Consider the following 20,046-nt stretch of genomic DNA (forward strand, 5'->3'; position numbering starts at 1 on the left):
TGGCTGAATGCAGATTCCTTTTGGAGTGATAACCACTTAGATGGTTATTCAGCTCTTAGAAGCTGAAAGGCTTTCAGTCCTGTCCCCTCCAGTAATGACAAGTCAGGTCTCCCTCATGCTTCTAATGTTTTTGACTTAAGCTACTACTGAATCTCTGAGACTCCAGACAGAGGAAGTTTTCTGTTCTTAAGGACTCTTGTAATTAGATTGGGCCACCTGGATAACCCCAGAATAATCTTCCTGTTTTAGGATTTGTAGTTTTTTTACATCTTCAGAGTCTATTTTGCCATATAAAATAATTATTCATAGTTTCCAGGGATTTGGATGTGGACTACTTTGGGGGACCATTCTACCTACTATACTAATGTGCTCCTGAAAAGAAATTTGATAAACTTTGTACCCTTGCACATTTCTAAGTTGAATCCTAAAATTTTTCATCTTAAGTTTAAATAGTTGAAAAAAAGTACAATTTCTGGCTTTTCTAGATACTGACACTATTTTTTTATAAGTACCTAATTTCAGTAGTGATTTGATGCTATCATTGGTTTTAAAAAACAAACTAGAATTCATCTTTAACAGTTGGAAATTTTCATTATTCCTCTTATTGACCTTCTATTTAACTTCCTCTTCTTCAACATAATTTTATTTGAATCCAGTGGATTTTAATGTGTTTCAAAGTATTGATCAGTTTATCATACTTCTCTGCAATAAATATAAATTGAACTTTACTCAGTTTCTTACTGATTTCTTCTTTTCATGGAGCTCTCTCGGGACAGTGCATTTTCGGACAATATTTTGAGAATGGAAGAAGCAGTCATTAAATGAAAAGTTTTTATTGTTCCTGTCATCACACTAAACAATATATATGAATTCAGAACATTCCTAAACACAGGGCAAAATGCCATTCTTAAAAACAGTGCTTTAGCAGAAATACTTATAAGACAGGCAAAGACACAAGCCTGAGGTTAAATGGTGCCTGGATTAAGGGAGGCTTTAAGACACTTTTTATTTTTATTTATTTTTTTTAAGAGAGATTTTGTGAGCTTTTTTTTTTAAGATTTTATTTATTTTTCAACAGAGAGAAAGGGAACACAAGCAGGAGGAGTGGGAGAGGGAGAAGCAGGCTTCCCGCAGAACAGGGAGCCCAATGTGGTACTCGATCCCAAGACCCTGGGATCATGACCTGAGCTGAAGGCAGACGCCTAACGTCTGAGCCACCAGGCGCCCTTCACTTTTTAAATAATCCCCTTGTTTTGTTCCATGAAGGTTTTACAAGCTGGGTCAATGCATGGTAATGAGATTTGGTATGGGTGAGAAGTATGGGTTTCTTTTGAACTATGGAAGAATGAGGATTTAGGGAAAGTAGATCATTTTTAGGAAAGTAAACATAGGGAAATTAAAGATAAAAATTTTTCTTAAAACTTATCCTGCTCAGGGGTCCCTTGGAATGCATTAGTGTCCCTTCAGTAATACATACACCTGTTTGAACACTGCCTTGAAAAGACTGTCCTCTTCCTGCCTAGCTCCTATCCTCCCACAAGGCCAGAAACCCATAGACTCTTCTGAGTCTATGTCAAGAGAGGCTTAGTTCCTTTCTCACATGAATATCTACTTTCTGAGCCTTGTTTTTGTTTAAAGATTTTATTTGTCAGAGAGATAGAGCACAAGCAGGGGGAAGCCGCAGGCAGAGGGAGAGGGAGAAGCAGACTCCCACTGATCAGGGAGCCCGACGTGGGACTCGATCCCAGGACACTGAGATCATGACCCGAGCCGAAGGCAGACGCTTAACCATATGAGCCACCCAGGTGCCCCCTGAGCCTTGTTTTTTGACACTATATCTGCTTTCCAGAATATTTACCATTAGCAGTGTTGGCCTCCTTCAGCAGAGCCCATACCCTTAACCACAGGTTAATTATATCCAAATACAGGCATACCTTAGAGATATGGCAGGTTAGGTTCCAGATGACCACAATAAAGCAAGTCAGATGAATTTTTTTGGTTTCCTAGTATATTTAAAATTTATGTTTTCACTATGCTGTAGTCTTTTAAGTGTGTGCTAGTATATCTTAAAAAAACTATACATACCTTAATTTAAAAATCCTTTATTGCTAAAAAAAAAAATGCTAACCATCATCTGAGCTTTCAGCCAGTTGTAATCTTTTTGCTGGTGTAGGGTTTTGCCCATGGTGGCTCTTCACTGATCAGGTGGTGGTTGCTGAAGGTGGGGTGGCTATGGCAATTTCTTTAAACATCAATGAAGTTTACCCATGGTAGAACTTTCAAAGTTGGAGTCAGTCCTCTAAAGCCCAATCACTGCTTTTATCAACTAATTTTATGTAATATTCTAAATTCTTTGCTATCTTTTTTTTAAAGATTTTATTTGTCAGAGCACAAAGCAGGGGGAGTGGCAGGCAGAGAGGGAGAAGCAGACCCCCCGCTGAGCACGGAGTCCGACGACTTGGGACTTGATCCCAGGACCCTGGGATCATGACCTGAGCCGAAGGCAGACACTCAACCGACTAAGCAACCCAGGCATCCCATTGCTATCATTTCAATAATCTTCAGAGCATCTTTACCAGGAGTAGATTCCATCTCAAGAAATCACTTTCTTTGCTCATGCATAAAGAGCAGCTCCTCATTTGTTCAAGTTTTATCATGAGATTGGAGCAATTCAGTCACATCTTTAGGTTCCACTTCTAGTTCTCTTGCTGTTTCCACCACATTTGTATTTACTTCCTCCACTGAAGTCTTGAACCCCTCAAAATCACGAGAGTTGGAATCAACTTCTTCCAGACTCCTCTGTTAATGTTGATACTTTGACCTCTTCCCATGAATCACAAATGCTCTTAATGGCATCTAGAACGGTGAATCTTTTTTAGAAGGTTTTCAGTTTTGTTTAGATCCATCAGAGGAATCACTATCTATAGTAGCTACAGTTTTATAAAATGTATTTCTTAAATAAGACTTGAAAGAATTACTCCTTGATCCATGGGCAGCAGAATAGATGTGTTTAGCAGGCATGAAAACTTTAATCTTGTTACACATCTCCATTAGAGTTTTTGGGTGTCAGGTGCATTGTCAGTGAGCAGTAACATTTTGAAAGGAATCTTTTTTTCTGAGCAGCACGTCTAAACAGTGGGCTTAAAATATTCACTAAAGCATGTTGTAAACAGATGTGCTGTCATCTAGACTTTGTTGTTCCATTTATAGAGCACAGGCAGAGTAGATTGAGTGTAATTCTTAAGGGCTCTAAGATTTTTCAGAATGATCAAGGAGCATTGGCTTCAACTTAAAGTTGCCAGCTGTGTTAGCCCCTAACAAGAGAGCCTGTTCTTCGAAGCTTTGAAACCAGACATGAACTGTTTTCTAGCTATGAAAGCCCTAGAGGGTATCTTCTTCCGATCTAGGGCTGTTTCATATACATTGAAAATCTTTTGTTTAGTGTAGCCACCCTCATTAATGATCTTAGCTAGATATTCTAGATAACTTGTTGCAGTTTCTGTATTAGCACTTGCTACTTCACCTTGTACTTTTTAAAAAAAATTCAGGTAATCTCTACACCCAGTGTGGGGCTCGAACTTAAGACCCGGAGATCAAGAGTTGCATGCTCTACTGACGGAGCTAGCCAGGTACCCCCTCATCTTATACTTTTATGTTATGGAGGTGGCTTCTTTCCTTAAACCTCATGAACCGGCTCTGCCAGCTTCCAACTTTTCTTCTGCAGCTTCTTCACCTCTCTCAGCCGCCTTAGAATTAAGGAGAGTTAGGGCCTTAGTCTGGATTAGGTTTTAGCTTAAGGTAATATGTATCAATCAAAGTAGTCATGACCTGAGCTGAAGGCAGACGCTTAACGACTGAGCCACCCAGAGCCCTTGAAGGACAATTTTTAAATAACAGTTTTCTGCCATGTATAGCTGGTTTGATCTATTCATACAACCAAAAGTTTCAATTGTAAGGCTGTTTCATTTATCATTTGCATGTTCACTAGAATAGCACTTTTGATTTCCATCAAGAATTTTACCTTTGCATTCACAGCTTGGCTACCTGTTTGGTGCAAGAGGCCTAGCTTTTGGCCCGTCTCGGGTTTCAACATGCCTTCCTCACTAAGCGTAATCATTTCTAGCTTTTGGTTTAATGTGAGAGATGTGCCCCTCTTCCTTTTCCTTGAACATTTAGAGGCCATTGTAGGGTCATTAATTGGTCTAATTTCAATATTGTTGTGTTTCAGGGCACAGGGAAGCAGAAAGAGAGGGAAAGAGATGGGGGAGGAGCTGGTAGGTGGAACTGTTAGAACTTAAACAGCACTTAACCAGTTAAGTTTGCTGTCTTATGTGGGTGTAGTCCATGGCACCCTAAAACAGTTATAATAGTAACATCAAAGATCACTGATCACAAGTCACCATAACAAATACAATAACAGTGAAGAAGTTTGAAATTTGCAACAATTACCAAAAGGTGACACAAAGACATGAAGTGAGCAAATGCTGTTGGAAAATTGGCACCAATAGAGTTGTTCCATGTAGTGAAGGTTGCCAAAAACCTTCAATTTATAAAAAATGCACTGTGAGGCACAATAAAATAATATGCTTGTATAAAAAATACATACACAGTAGCTAGGGTAGGGTAGCAGTGGTAAAAGAGAAGTTCTTTACATCTGTGTGTTTCAAGTTACAAAAAAAAAAAAAAAACCCAAAAACAAAAAACATTGTTTAAAGTCTCTCAAAGTCTGGATGATAATCTTAACATTGCATGCATAAAACATAAACTGTATAGGCCAGGCCAGGTACAGCTTGCTAGCTTAATCTTGTTGCCTTTCTCTTGAAGTGAAGACCAGAAGTCCATCTTGCTGTTTTCTAGGGTGTTAGTTCCTGGTCTTTTGTGAGCAACTGCTAAAATAAGAACATAGCACTCCATAGGAAAATCTGAAGCCCTACTTAAAAATATACATTTCCCTGAAAGAAACAATTTGCAGAAATTTATCTCTACCTAGAAAATGTGAACCTTTACACAGAGGCATTTGTCCTTTGAATTGCTGCTCCATTTATAGTCCTTATTTTACATTTGTACAGCTAAATATCCTGTTCAGGTCCCTTTTCCTTTAAGGAACAGTCTGTGTAAAACAGAATTTTGATGCAGCTTTGAAATGAGAGTCTTTCCAGCTTCTAGTATTCTCATCAAAGTTTTAAACATGAAGACTGTTTCAGCCAGCCTTATTCAGGGTAAAGTGCAATCCTTCTTTTCAACAGTCTGTGCCATAGGGACATCTCCCAAGTTCATACACAGCCTAATAATGAGAGTTCAGTCCTTAAATAATGGTAGAGGAAAGTCTACTTTCCCTTTTAACATCTTGTTCCAGGATTACTGCCTTTTCCTAATGGAGTTGGTAACTTGGTTTTCTGCCAGGTTCTTACCCAGACTCCGCTTGGGCACTCCATTACTTATATAATGGCCCTCTGTTAATCATTTCTGAGTTTTGTGGACCTCACATGTGAGTTTATCCTCCCAAACTACAACTTACTTAGGTTGTTTCTTTGCTATTGCATTGTTATTCTGGTCTTCAGGTTTTTCTCTTTTTTCTCTGTCACCTACAGATTGGCCTTTTATATTTAGAGAAGTTCTTTATCAACAATGGTCTTGCTCATTGGCCACTGGCAGGACTTTCTGCTTTTGAAAGCTCCCTTCAGTGGACTGCTAAGACATTTCTACAAGGTATCCCACCATCCTATATTTTAGGGTGAAAGAGTATGATGATAGAAATGTTGACAAGTATTCATTTTCTTCTTTTTCTTTATTATTGATGCTCCAGTTTTTAGCTGAGCATATGGTGAAATGAATTTATTTCTCAGCTAGGTATAGCTGTTGTGACTTAAGTTCTGGTGTATGGAATGTAAATAGAAGTTTCCTGTGAGCTGTTGGAAAATTTCCTAAATAGGAGGCTATTGCTCATCTTCTCGTTATGGTTAGACCTTAAGCAGTTATTTTAAACCATGAAGGGGATACCACATGTTGAGGATGGCAAAACAACAAAATAGAAGGAGCCTGGGTTCCTAATGATCATGGTTTGGAATTGCCTGTGCTTTTATGTGAAAGAAATAAACTCCTGAGTCATTTAAGCTATTGTTAACAAATTTTGAGTTTTCTGTCACTCATAGCTGAACCCAATCCAGCTGATACAGGTATAAAAAAATCAAGCTGTTTCCAAATGAAAAGCACATGAACTGGGTCCCCTGGATGGTATGGTGCAGCACTGACCCACAAGAAAAAATTTTCATCTCTAAATAAAAACTTGGAAGAAAAGAAAAAAAAAAAACATATATTATCGTCTCCACTTAGAATTTTGATGCTCAGATTCAGCACTGCCATTTCACCAATTATCCATGACTACCCCTCCCTTCTATTAAAAAGCTTCATTTTTCTCCTTTCACCAAGATTCCACTGCTGTACTTTCATCTTTGAAGCTGTTACACCTCTAGGTGGCATTTTGCTAGGAGTTGCAGGCAACCACAGGATAAACATCTTCCTGGAGCATTGAAACTTTTGGAGGGAACCTTAATTTTTATATCAGAAAATAATGGAATGAAAGGCAAACTTCACATACATTTTTAAATATAAAGTAAATGCCTGGGTGGCTCAGTCGTTGGGCGTCTGCCTTCGGCTCAGGTCATGATCCCAGGGTCCTGGGATCTAGTCCCACATCGGGTTCCCTGCTCCGCGGAGAGCCTGCTTCTCCCTCTCCCACTCCCCCTGCTTGTGTTCCTGCTATCACTATCTCTCTCTGTCAAATAAATAAATAAAATCTTTAAAAGTAAATAAATAAATATAAAGTAAATGCTTAAAAATTTTTGTGTCAGAGTTCAACTGCATGAGTCTCTTTCCTCAGATCTCACAGAGTAGGGAGTTCAATCTCTTTTCTGCCTTCCCTTTGCCCTAGGGAGACTCAGATGGACACTTGAGAAGCACTGCTTGCTTGATTAGAGCTAAGGGATTCCTGGCAGCACTGAATAAAGCTCATGGCCCACCAGTTAGAAAGGTAAGAGATTTTAAGCTTTTAATGCAAAAGTGGTTTTTTATTTTTCCAATTGTCTCTCAAATATTAGAGTTCAACAGATGCTTCCAGATAGTATCCTCAGGGTGCTAGTGTCCTACCATATTGATAGTATTTAGTAAAAAAAAAAAAAAAAAAAAAATTCAAATTGGAGATTTAGTAAATTTGGAAATGTCCTTTTGGAGCTATAATGCATATCCACATATAAAAGCACATTGAAGGGGTGCCTGAGTGGCTCAGTCGGTTAAGCATCTGCCTTTGACTCAGGTCATGATCCCAGGGTCTGAGATCGAGCCCTGCAGGGAGCCCGCTTCTCCCTCTCCCTCTCCCCTTCCCCCTGCTTGTGTTCCTTCTCTCACTGTGTGTCTCTCTGCTGAATAAATAAATAAAATCTTTCAAAAAAAATAAAAGCACATTGAAGACTTAATATTAAATTGTTTAATTTTTTTTGAAAGATTTTATTTATTTGTCAGAGAGAGAGCACAAGCAGGGGGAGCAGCAGGCAGAAGAAGAAGCAGGCTCCCCGCTGAGCAAGGAGCCTGATAAGGGACTCTATCCCAGGACCCTGGGATCATGACCTGAGCTGAAGGCAGACGCTTAACTGACTGAGCCACCCAGGTGTCCCAAATTGTTTAATTTTAACTAAGAGCCTCCTAAACTTATCTGACTAGGGAATTCTCTATAGTAAAGGGTCCGCATATGAAAGTCCCAATTCTTCTAGGATTTTGTAACAGATAGTAACAAGAGTTACTCCTTGAAATATTTTCTTTCTTTCTTTTTTTTTTTTTTAAGTAAGCTCCACGCCCAGTATGGGGCCTAAACTCATGACCCCAAGATCAAGAGTCACATGCTCTACCTACTGAGCCAGCCAAACACCCCGAAGTATTTTCTATAGTCCAAAAATATTTTGGACAAAAAGTATTGCCCATTTGAAGTCTGTACATGCTAACTAAAATGTCAACATTTATTTGCTTTTGTAATGGATTAAATCAACTAAATTTAGTTCCATGATTATTCACACTGATCAGAAACATTAATAGGAAGTTATATAGTCCTCAAATATACCTTTATTGAAAGTCTTCTGTGTGTCAGCCACAGTGTGGTGAAGTTAAAAATATAAAATACAGTGGTTTCTCATTCCAAGCCATTTATAGTTTGGGGATATAGCTTCTAAAAATGGAAGGAAATTTTTGATAAATTAAATGTGATCTGGCATACAAAATCTTTCAAAACATGGTGGTCTAGTGATAGACTTTGTCAGATGTATCAAGAGACACAAGCAGATTGGCCTGTGCTGTTGTACCTGAATCTGAAGGTTCAGATCAAAAGAGAAACCATGTGTAAATGTATAGTTACTCTAATTTGGACAAAATTTAGAAAGTAAATATATATGTATAATGTATTTGAAAAAGTAAAAAAAATTTTTTTAAAGATTTTATTTATTTATTTGAGAGAGAGAGAATGAGAGATAGAAAGCGCAAGAGGGTCAGAGGGAGAAGCAGACTCCCTGCTGAGCAGGGAGCCCGATGTGGGACTCGATCCCAGGATTCCAGGATCATGACCTGAGCTGAAGGCAGTCGCTTAACCAACTGAGCCACCCAGGCACCCCTGAAAAAGTAAAAATTTTTAAGCAGGGAATTTTTCAAGGAGGAAAGGATGGCAAACTTTTTCTTACACACTGATATATATAGGTTAAATAATTTCTGAGCTACTTGACCAACTTAAATGTTCAAATCCTGGTTTGGTTAGAAGTATTCCATAAAATGTAATTCCAGGGGCACCTGTGTGGCTCAGTCAGTTTAAGTGTCCAGCTTTTGATTTCGGCTCAGATCATGCTCTCAGGGTTTTGAGATTGAACCCAGCGTCAGGCTCTGCATTCAGTGGGGAGTCTGCTTCTTCCTCTCTCTCTCTCTCTCTCTCTCCCTCTCTCTGTCCCTCTCTCTTCCTCCCTCTCTCTCTTCCTCCCTCTTTCTCTTCCTCTCTCCCTCTCTCTGCCCCTCCTCACACATGCGTGTGTGCCCACCCCCCTCTCTCTCTAAAATAAATTTTTTTTTTTAAATGTAAATTCCGGGCGCCTGGGTGGCTCAGTTGGTTAAGCCACTGCCTTCAGCTCAGGTCATGATCCTGGAGTCCTCGGATCAAGTCCTGCATCAGGCTCCCTGCTCAGCGGGGAGTCTGCTTCTCTCTCTGGCCCTCCCCCCTCTCATGCTCTCTCTATCTCATTCTCTCTCACAAATAAATAAAATCTTAAAAAAAAAAAAGAAAAAGCATTAAACATAAAATTTTTTAAAAAATGTAAATTTCATGAGGGCAGGGACTGTGTCTGTATCATTGTACCCTAGAGTCTAGCACAATTCCTGCCCTCTTGCACGTACTCAGTAAATATTTATTGACTTAAATGACTAAGTAAATGAGTGATCTGAACTTAAGGGTAGAGAGATAGTGGATGGAGGGTGAACAGTGTTTACTAAGAAAGATGGGTAGGTGGGAAGTGAGAGCATTCTAGGCGGAGAGATGGTTTGGATTAAAAGCCTGCATGAGTCTAGAGCCAAGGGATTAAGGAGTAGCATAAGGGGTAGAAGGCAGAGGTCAGTCCATATGCAGTGGTGTGGAGGCAGTGTTACAGATTTGAGGCCATATCCTAAACATTTATTTTATAACTGGTCCTTTCCTCTCATTTTGACGGGTACTGTTGGTGTGCAAATCATCATTCTCTTTTCTGAATTTAGCAGTAATTTGTACTGGCTTTCTTATGCAGAGTGTTGGCCTTTAATCCATCCTCCATACTTCTATTAGATCTTGCAGAAATTTCCCTTTGATTATCTAGTTCAGCATCATAAAATCTTTCCATTTTTTTACAGCATAATTAAGCACACTTATTCTTTAAAGGGCCAGATAGTGGATATTTTAGACTTCATAGGGGCCACATATGGTCTATGTTGCTTATTCTCCTCCCACCCCCGCCCATTTAAAAATGTGAAAAACTTGCTTAGCTCAACATTTTGGCACAAGCTTGTATTTATAACTTGAGAGTAGCAGTGGGATGGGGGTGGTGAGGGTGGAATCCAAACTCCTTGCCAGGGTAATAAAGGCCCTTCAGGATTCGCTTCTCTCTCTGGCCTTCTCTCTCTTCCCTTCAGCCTTAATGTCCCCATGCTTCAGCCATCAGAAGTTCTTAAAGATCTCTCAGTGTACTTCTGCTTCATTGCGATTCTGCTTGCTGTCTTCTCTGCTGAAAACATCATCCCTCACTGCCTGATGCCTCTACCTTTGAGACTACACTCAGGCATTACTTCCTTCAGTAGTAGCCTTCCCAGACCCTCTCTCCACATTTGGCAATGTACTTGTCTTAGGGGTTAGAAACTTAATTGGATAAATTCAGGTTAAAAAAAAAGAGAGAGAGCTCATACTCAGAATATAGAAGACTTGCATGATTCAGTCACAGAAAGCATAAGCAGGCATTACAGAAACTACTTTGCTTCTTGGCTGCATGGTTTCTCATCTCTTTTTCTGTGCCTGCTCTCTTCTGGGTTTCATTAATTTCTTATCAGTATGAATATGATAGTAAATGTCTACCAGTCTGGAGTATGATTTGGAATCTTTGCTGCCCACCTTTGTTTGGCTTTTTTTCTTTTTACAAATTTCCTGAAGAGGTAATCTGATTGGCTTAACTTAGGTGTCTCCCCTGGTGTCTCCCTGGTTCACCTGAGGCAGGTATGTCTGGGTCCTGGATATTCTAGCATTGCCCTTCACTGGTAATCAGGCTGTCTACGAGGGAAGTGTGGGTGCTGAGGAGAGATGACCAGCTCCATAATCTTAATCCCCTATGTTCCCATAGTGCCTGTGTATATCTTTATTATTATATATATATCACAGAATTATACTTGTTTGTTCTTACTAATCTGATTTTGAGGGAAAGGACCATATCTCTTATTCTTTTTTTTCTTTCCATTATCTCTTCTTTTTTTTTTTTTAATTTTATTATTTTATGTTAGTCACCATACAATACATCATTAGTTTTTGATGTGGTGATCCATGATCCATTGTTTTCGTATAACACCCAGTGCTCCATGCAGTACATGCCCTCCTTAATACCCATCACTGGGCTAACCCATCCCCCCACCTCCCTCGCCTCCAAAACCCTGTTTGTTTCTTAGAGTCCATGGTCTCCCATGGTTAATCTCTCCCTCCGATTTCCCCCCCTTCATTTTTCCCTTCTCCTAATGTCCTCCATTGCTATTCCTTATGTTCCACAAATAAGTGAAACCATATGATAATTGACTTTCTCTGCTTGACTTGTTTTCACTTAGCATAATCTCCTCCAGTCCCATCCATGTTGAGGTAAAAGTTGGGTATTCATCCTTTCTGATGGCTGAGTAATATTCCATTGTATATATGGACCACATTTTCTTTATCCATTCATCTGTTAAAGGGCATCTCGGCTCTTCCCACAGTTTGGCTATTGCAGACATTGCTGCTATGAACATTGGGGTGCATATGGCCCTTCTTTTCACTACATCTGTGTCTTTGGGGTAAATACCCAGGAGTGCAATTGCTGGGTCATAGGGTAGCTCTATTTTTAATTTTTTGAGGAACCTCCACACTGTTTTCCAAAGTGGCTGTATCAACTTGCATTCCCACCAACAGTGTAAGAGGGTCCATATCTCTTATTCTTAATATGGCATAAGGTACAAAATAGGCAGTCAAATATTTTCCAAATACATTTTATAAAGTAGTTGTATTAGAAGTGTTTGGGAATGCTATACATTGTATGTAACATTTAGTATTATCCATATTTTAGAAATCTGCTTTGAAACTTGAGTATGTGCTTTAAAGGTAAGAAATTATAACATTTATAGTTCTATGGCTAACTAGAGGATCAGTAAAATTAACATTTTAGAATCCAGAGATTTTTGGGGTGCCTGACTGGCTCAGTCGGAAGAGAGTTCGACTTTTGATCTCAGAGTTGTGAGTTCGAGTCCACACAGGGTGTAGAGATCACTTAAATAAAAAAAGTGAACTATTTTTTTAATTAAAAAAAGAATCTAGAAATTTTTGAAGTTAATCACCAGAAATTGACTTGCTCCCTCCCATTTTTTTTTTAAGATTTTATTCTTAAGGGGCGCCTGGTGGCTCAGTTGTTAAGCATCTGCCTTCAGCTCAGGTCATGGTCCCAAGGTCCTGGGATCGAGCCCCACATTGGGCTCCTTGCTCGGCGGGAAGCCTGCTTCTCCCTCCCCTGCTCCCCCAGCTTGTGTTCCCGCTCTCACTGTGTCTCTCTCTGTCAAATAAATTAAATCTTAAAAAAAAAAAAAAAAAGATTTTAAGTAATCTCTGTACCCGATGTGGGGCTCAAACTCACAACCCTGAGACCAAGAGTCACATGCTCCACTGACCGAGCCAGCCAAGTACCCCACTCCCTCCCATTTTTAAAGCTTCATTTACCCACCCTATTTTCTATGAAGTAAATTGGTTTCTTTCTTTCTTGTTTCTGATAGAGGTTGAAGAAACACGAAGTATTTTTATCAGCTGAATCATTTGAATGATACTATTCCCATGCCATTTTGAATTCTGATATGACCTAAAAGATCATCTTGCTTAACACATTCCGTATTTTTAAAAAAAGGAACTAATAGGACAAATAATTGATATCTCTTGAGTTTTTATTCAGATATGGTAATTGTTCTGTCATGATTCTGTTTGCTCTTAACCTTGCAGTATAGAAGCAATTTTTTTACTCTTTGACATCCAATAACATGAAAGTTATAAACCAGAAACAAGCAGAGAATCGTTAGAGAATCCATGTTTTGTAGTATTTTTCTCATAACTACTCCTAAACACTACATAACACTAATTATATAGTATATTATTATAGTGCAAATGACTATAATTTAAACTTCTATAAGTTTTCCATTTTTAATTTTTTAGTTCAGAACCTTTTAAGAGTGAGTTGCCAGCAAGATGTCCCATTACCCCAAATACTTTATTTTCTACAGTAAGACATTTTCCTACAAAACCACAGTACATCCCTGAAAATCAATAAATTGACATTGATCTATTGCAGATTAGATAATCTGCAAATCACATTTAAGTTTTGCCAGTTGTTCCAATAATGTCCTTTTATAGCAAAAGATTTCTGTCTCAAATTCACATTGCAGTTAGTTGTCATGTCTTACTCATCTTTTTTAATCTGAAATAGTTCATCAGTCTTTCCTTGAGTTTGATGACTTGGGCACCTTAGAAGATTAAAGTCCAGTTATTTTGAAGAGTTTAGTTCAATTTGGGGTTGTGTAATATTTTTCATGATTAGATTCAGGTTTATATATCTTTGACATGACTGGCATAGAAGTGATGCTATGTCCCTTCTCATTGCGTCCTATTGGAGTACATGATACTGGTTTTCCTTATTTCTGATTTTTTTAACTTGGATCATCTGAGTAAGGTAATATTTGTAAGATTTTTGTAATTAAAATATATTTTATCAGGAAATATTTTGGAGGATATAAATGTCCTGTCTTATCGAATGTTGAATTTATTCTTTTATATCAGTATGGATTAATGGAATCCAATTTTATTCACAATATGATCCATTACTATCATTATTTATTTTGATTCTTAAATTGTTCAGATTTGACTACTTTATGGCCAAATTCGTAACCAAGTCCTTCTTTATTTTCTTGCAAAAGATATTCAAGGCCCATCCTGTACTTGCCCTACCCTAGCCCTGGAGCCAGACAATTCTTGAAGGAGCCCAGGTTCCTTTTGGTAAAGAATGGTATTTAGACATCAAGATCTGGGTGCCTAGCGGGTATATTGCTTTGAGGGTATCAGTGTTCTCAGTAGATACAGCTAGGGAAATATATGAACATATTTGCACATATTATCATATATACCTTCATATCTCTATTTCTGTACCTTTATATCTCTGTTGAAAGTCATGAGTTCACACCAGTATCTCCAAATTTCGTCTGATTACCAAGATTCATTCTGTATAATTACCTTCACCTATAGTGTGAATTTGCCTTTACCCACTACATCCTCGATATATCTTTGTATTCTGTCAATCCCTATGTGTGTATATAATGAATCACCTGTTGCCACCAGGCCCACTCCTCCTCATCACATAGATGTTCTCCAGCTTGGGCCCTGGTATCCTGTGCTGGACTGGTACCATCTCTATCCCTCACCTCATATGGTTGCCTCCTCCTACTTCCCTCCAGCTACTCTCCATTCCCATGAACAATTTTCTCTCTTTTCCCCAGCGGTGACACTCTGGACTGTCTGCTCCCCAATAGCCTGTCTAAGCTGCTTTTCATGAAGACATCCTTATATATGTTTTTTATGGAGGCTTGGCTTTTGTATTTTAAGTTATAAGAAATGGTTTGCTAGTTAATTTCTCCCATTTTCTTTTATTCGTTATTCCTTGTTCTTCTTTCCTATTTTCTTATTGGCATCTCATATTTGTGATTTTATTTGATAGGTTTGTTGAATAATTCTAAAAGTCCTAAAGGGTCTTTCTGCACTACTTTTTTTTAGAAGTGGCTCACATAAAGTTTCTGTATTGTTGGTAGGCATAGAATAGCAAGCTATAACAGTTGATATACATCATGTATAGCAAGGCATACCAGCTGGCAAGCACAGTATAGCATTAAAAATGTTATTGTCCCATTTCTTACCTGGAGTAAGTCACCCTTTGGGACCTCATTTGTCAAGGTTAGTTGGGACTAGATCAAGAATATAAGGTACATGATCTGTTCCTTCATCCAGTTTCCTTATCTGAATAGAAACTCATCAGTTTCTATAGAATTTTGACTATAGGACCAGACCACCAGAAAAGTCTGAAATACCTAAAAGTCATTTGGCTGGAGAAAAGTGTTTTCTTGAGATTTGGAAGCAGTCATTCATCACTTCATACTTAAATACATCCTCAGTGAGCTTCTTCCCTACAAGCCTTTATAATAAAGCACGGGATCTGGGCTTCTGGAAGGGTTTGCTTCCAGCTGGAACACCTACCAGCAGGGTATCCTTGCAGGCATTCTGCATGCAGTACTACTGAAGCTCTGCAGCCACTTGGGAGACCTTGGTCCTCTCCATGCCTGCCTCCAGCTTGACCTGCTCCACCAGGCCACCACCGCATGGCACTAGCCCTAGAAGACATGCCAGAGGTGCTAGGCTCCTTAAACTAGTCATTTCATTTCATTTCTAGAAATTCCTTCTGTGAAAATTATTATAGATATTGCACAAAGATTTGTTATCAAGGATATTTGTTGATGATAAAAATCCACTAATAATAGTGGTTTAAGCAAAAAAAAAAAAAATCCACTGACAGAGAATTAGTTAAAAATAAATCATAACCTATATGATGGAATACTATATAGCCATTAAAAATAACATCTAATATTTAATGATACTACTATTTAATGATGTGGCAGAATTTAGGTAATTGTATTTTAAAGAGAGTTGTAACCCTGCTTTTACAATTTGTAAAGCTACATATCTCCATACATTAATAAGACTGGAATATATGTTGAACAATAAATGATGATATTTTAGGTGACTTTTATTTTTTCTTTTTGCTCTTCTGTATTTTTATGGGAGCAAATTTAAAGTTCCTTACTATGTCTTAGTTCAGTGGGTATAATTTAGTTCATATTATCAGGAAATAACAATGACCTCCTTCTGAACCCCAAGCTTCTGCCTTAAAGGTTTTTTTAGAATTATGTAAGACTGATCATTTATGTGGGATACCTAATAGTGGAACTTGCTCTGGCTATGTTGTAACAAAATTCAAAGTATATCAACATTCAAAGTATACCTTAAAGCTTGGGGTTCTAAAATAAAATGCCTTAGAGCAGTGAAATAGAGAAACATTTTGAGGGAAACATGTGCATGTTTACACATGGATTTGTCTTAGGAACCTGGAAAGAAGTCTGCACCACATGCTTGATTAGCTGATGTGAATGCCCTCACAATCCTGGAAGCTTCTTGAGGGCAGGTACCTATCTTAGTTCACCACTACATCCCTAGCATCTGGCAGAGTGCCAAGCCCAAAGTGGACACTCAAATACTTGTTGATTGAAAGAAGAAACCGATGGCACCAGATCATGAGGGCAAGGAAGATAAAGGACTGTTAGAAGAGTTAAGACTGAGATTAGAGAAACCAAAGGACTTTTAAATTTTGTCTAAAACCCTCTTGTGTATTCTTTATGACAGTGATTCTCCTACCAGTATAGGTTTGGATGCTTGCCAAAAGTGGTGTGGTATATTAACAATTCTCTAAAGTCATTGAATTCTCCAACAACTTAGAGTTTAACAGCCTCCTTTCCCTGTGAGCATATTTCCAATGTAAAAGGGAGATAAGCATAGGGGCACCTGGGTGGCTCAGTCAGTTAAGCATCTGCCTTCAGTTCAGGTCATGATCCCAGGCTCCTGGAATGGAGCCCTGCATCAGGCTCCCCGCTCAGCAGGGAGTCTGCTTTTCCCTCTCCCTCTGCATCCCCCTCCCTGACTTGTGTTCTCTCTCAAATAAATAAAATCTTTATTTAAAAAAGAAAGGGGGGACATAAACCTAGATGTAGAGGCTTGAGATTCAGTTTAAGGAAGAGATAACATTTAAGCCTCCTAAAACAAATACCATCATTTATGTCTGAGGATGCTTCAGCTGTTGTATTTACAACTACCTCAGCTAGGTTTTAGAAAATAGTAATAAGGAATGGGAATTTTTATTGGTTGGCTAGGAAATAAGCTGATGTGTAGGTAAGGAACTTCTTTCGTAGAGAAAGGGGACAGTGTGGTGGGGGAGTGGAAAAGATGAGAGAGAAAAGGGTACCACGGCCTCATTCCCTCAGAAAGCATTCCTGGAACTCTCAGTTTGGTCCCTGCACTACCTGTGTATTCTCGTAGTGTGTTAACTTTTATTTTTACCAAAGGAGTTGAAATTATATTTCTGTATTCCTTTCTTCTGCTAGACTAAAAGTCTCTCAGGCGCAGGGACTGTTTTTTCATCTTTGTGTCTTGGCATATATTTGGTGTTTAAATGTTCCTTGAACTTAGCTGAATTTAAATTTTGCTTTGATTTTTCATAGCAATATGAACTGCATTTTCTTACTGGTTTTAGAAGAGTTTTTTGAGGTAGACTAAACTTACTTAGTCTTGAACAAGTCTTGATTTATTCATATCATATGGCTATTTATTCATTCCTTAATATTTAATGAGTAAATGCTGCTGTGAGGTGGGCACTGTTTTAGGTAGTTAACCCAAAGTTAAGTTCCTTGCCCTCATTAAGCTCACATTCTATGGGTAATGACAGAAGCATAACTTTTATAGATTTCCTTTGGATTATTCTAGTGCTTTTCCCTTTTCTCACGGGCAGCATGGTAAAGTTGGATGTGAATGGAGGAATAGAACCCTACCAGATACAAGTTTTGCCTGGAAACCAGGGAAAAAACTTTCTTCTTCCTATCTCCTATACCAAATTACCCATACCTCCAAGACTCAGAACTGTGGCTATTTATACATTTCCCCACAGGAGTTGTCCAGTTTTTCCGAGCAAGACATTCTTGATACCACATTTATAAGCAAAATTATGAAAAATAATTTTTTCTCTATGCATCACTGTCTTATTTGAATAAGCATATAGTTCCTCTTCACCACTGGATGGAGTTCAGTGAATGTAAGATGAAGTATTTGCAGAATTATTTATTATTACTATTTTTTTAGTAATCTCCACACCCAGCATAGGGCTAGAAGTTGTAACCCCGAGATCAAGAGTTGCATGTTCCTCCAACTGAGCCAGCCAGGCACCCCAGCAGAGTTTTTTAAAATGGGCCACTGACCTGGATAGTTTCAACATGTACTTGTTCTTAAACTAATACCAGCGGTGCATGGGTGGCTCAGTCGGGTAAGCATCCGACTCATCAGCTTCTGATCTCATGGGTTGTGAGATCAAGCCCCATGTCCAACTCTGCACTCAGAGGGAGTGGATATTGTCTCCCTCTGCACCTTCCCTTTCTCTCTCTCTCAAATAAATAAATAAATCTTAAAAAAAAAAACCCTAATATCAAATAAATAAGTTAGAAGGCTGTGAAGAGGGAGATGCTTATGTAGACCAATTGTATTACAGGACAAATAGAATTTTGATGAATTAGGCTGAGAACTTGATCACCTCTGACTATATTTTAAGAAGTTAAAGAGTTTCCAAATAGATGTTCTAAAATGCTGCATCTCCTCCTTTTCATCAGACTTCCAAAGTCAGGAGTTTTACTCTTTTAATAGCTGCCTTTCAACCACAGCTCTAAGGCTGAATTAAATGTTTTTTTCCTTTTACTGTCTGTGATGGAGTTGGATATGTACATACCTATGTTTAAGACATTCATGTGGGTGTTCGTTTTGTAGGAGCAGCATTCTTACCTCTTGTAAAGCTTCTTAAGAGTGACAGGGTTTGGGGTTGGCAGTAGAGTAAAATTATTCATGTGTTTTTATTTCTTGTGTTTCAAGTAGTGTTTCAAAACTATTTTTAACGGTGTGAAACCACTTTGTTTTTCAGTATCCTTGCCATGAAAAAGAGGACGTGATAAGTTGTTCAACTTAATGAAATTCAAGTTACATGTGAATTCTGCCAGGTATGTATGCAGTATTTGGTATGTTTACCAATTTTTCATATTTTAGATCATAAAAATTTTCATAGTTATTTCTTGATAAATATTTCAGTATTTTTTTCAATAATTAAAAAAAAAACTTACCCAGTATATTAGTTTAGCTGCTAGTCCTATTATGTCTTTTTTTTTTTTTTAAGATTTTATTTATTTGAGAGAGAGAGCACAAACACGGGAAGGGGCAGAGGGAGAGGGAGAAGCAGACTCCCTGCTCAGCAGGGAACCCAACAGCGGGGCTCGATCCCAGGACCCCAAGATCATGACCTGAGCTAAAGTCAGATGCTCAGTCAACTGAGCTACCCAGGCACCCCCTATTATGTCTTTAAATTATCAAATAGAACATCAAAATGCACTTAACTATGACAAACATAAACATATTTTAGGGTTTGATTTCTAGAGTTCTAAATAATACTAGTCCCATGAGATGTTCTATGAAAAAGCATTTTGAATAGCAAATGGATGTGTCAAAAATGCCATATTCTAGGTGCTCCTCTAGTCATTTCACTTGAACATATTAAAGGCTCTGAAAAGTCCTATAAAAGAAAATGTACTCCAGCATTTCCCAAAACTGTTTGATTACATACCTTTTTTCTATAATAACTATTGTCATCCCTGTTGAAGATGCTTTGGGAAACATTGCTTTGGAATGGTTAACAAGCTAATGTTGAAAAAGGAACAATGTTTCCAGATTTTTAATTGAGTCAAATACAGTTGTTATATATAATTTCTAGAAAGAAAGCGAAGACAAAATTTAAAACCTACAAGTTGTTGCAAAGAATGATTGGGAACTTTAAGTCTAAATCAAATATAGGAAAATAATCTTTACTCACAGATTTCTTTTTATAGTTATTTTGTTCAAATCAGGATCCAAAAAGAATTTACATTTCGTTGGTATGTTTATTTTTTTTAAAGATTTTATTTATTTATTTGAGAGAGAGAGAGTGAAGTGAGCACACGAGTGACAGGGAGGGGCAGAGGGAGAGGGAGAGCAGACATCCCTGCAGAGAAGGGAGCCCAATGCAGGACTCACTCCCAGGACCCTGGAATCATGACCTGAGCCTAAGGCAGCCCCTTAACCAACTGAGCCACCCAGGCGCCCCTGGTTAGTATGTTTATTAAATCTTCTTTAATCTGTAACAGTTTCTATCTACTCTCCTCTTTTTTTGTTCTCCATTACATTTATTTGTTGAAGTGACCAGGTCTTTGTCTTACAGAATTTGGCTGACTGCTTCCAGATAGTGTTGACAGGTTTCTCCTGTATTTCCTGTAGCTGAATCTAGAGATGCTTGATTAAGTTCAGGTTTGACTCTGCATACTGTCCACACACACACGCGCACACACACGCAC

General features: G+C 38.3%; 1 protein-coding gene across 1 annotated transcript in view; it reads left to right on the top strand.

Annotated features, from left to right (window-relative positions):
* ATF2 (activating transcription factor 2) overlaps window positions 1-20,046 on the top strand; it is an 86,368-nt gene that overhangs the window by 7,964 nt on the left and 58,358 nt on the right. The window contains 1 exon segment of the mRNA XM_028123190.2: window positions 18,591-18,666. Within this exon segment, the coding sequence (XP_027978991.2) occupies window positions 18,635-18,666 (32 nt within the window). The 5' untranslated portion in view covers window positions 18,591-18,634.

Source organism: Eumetopias jubatus, unplaced genomic scaffold (genome assembly GCF_037043125.1).
Source record: "Eumetopias jubatus isolate StellerSeaLion01/CBP00866 unplaced genomic scaffold, mEumJub1_p1.0 scaffold_3, whole genome shotgun sequence".
NCBI lineage: Eukaryota > Metazoa > Chordata > Mammalia > Carnivora > Otariidae > Eumetopias > Eumetopias jubatus.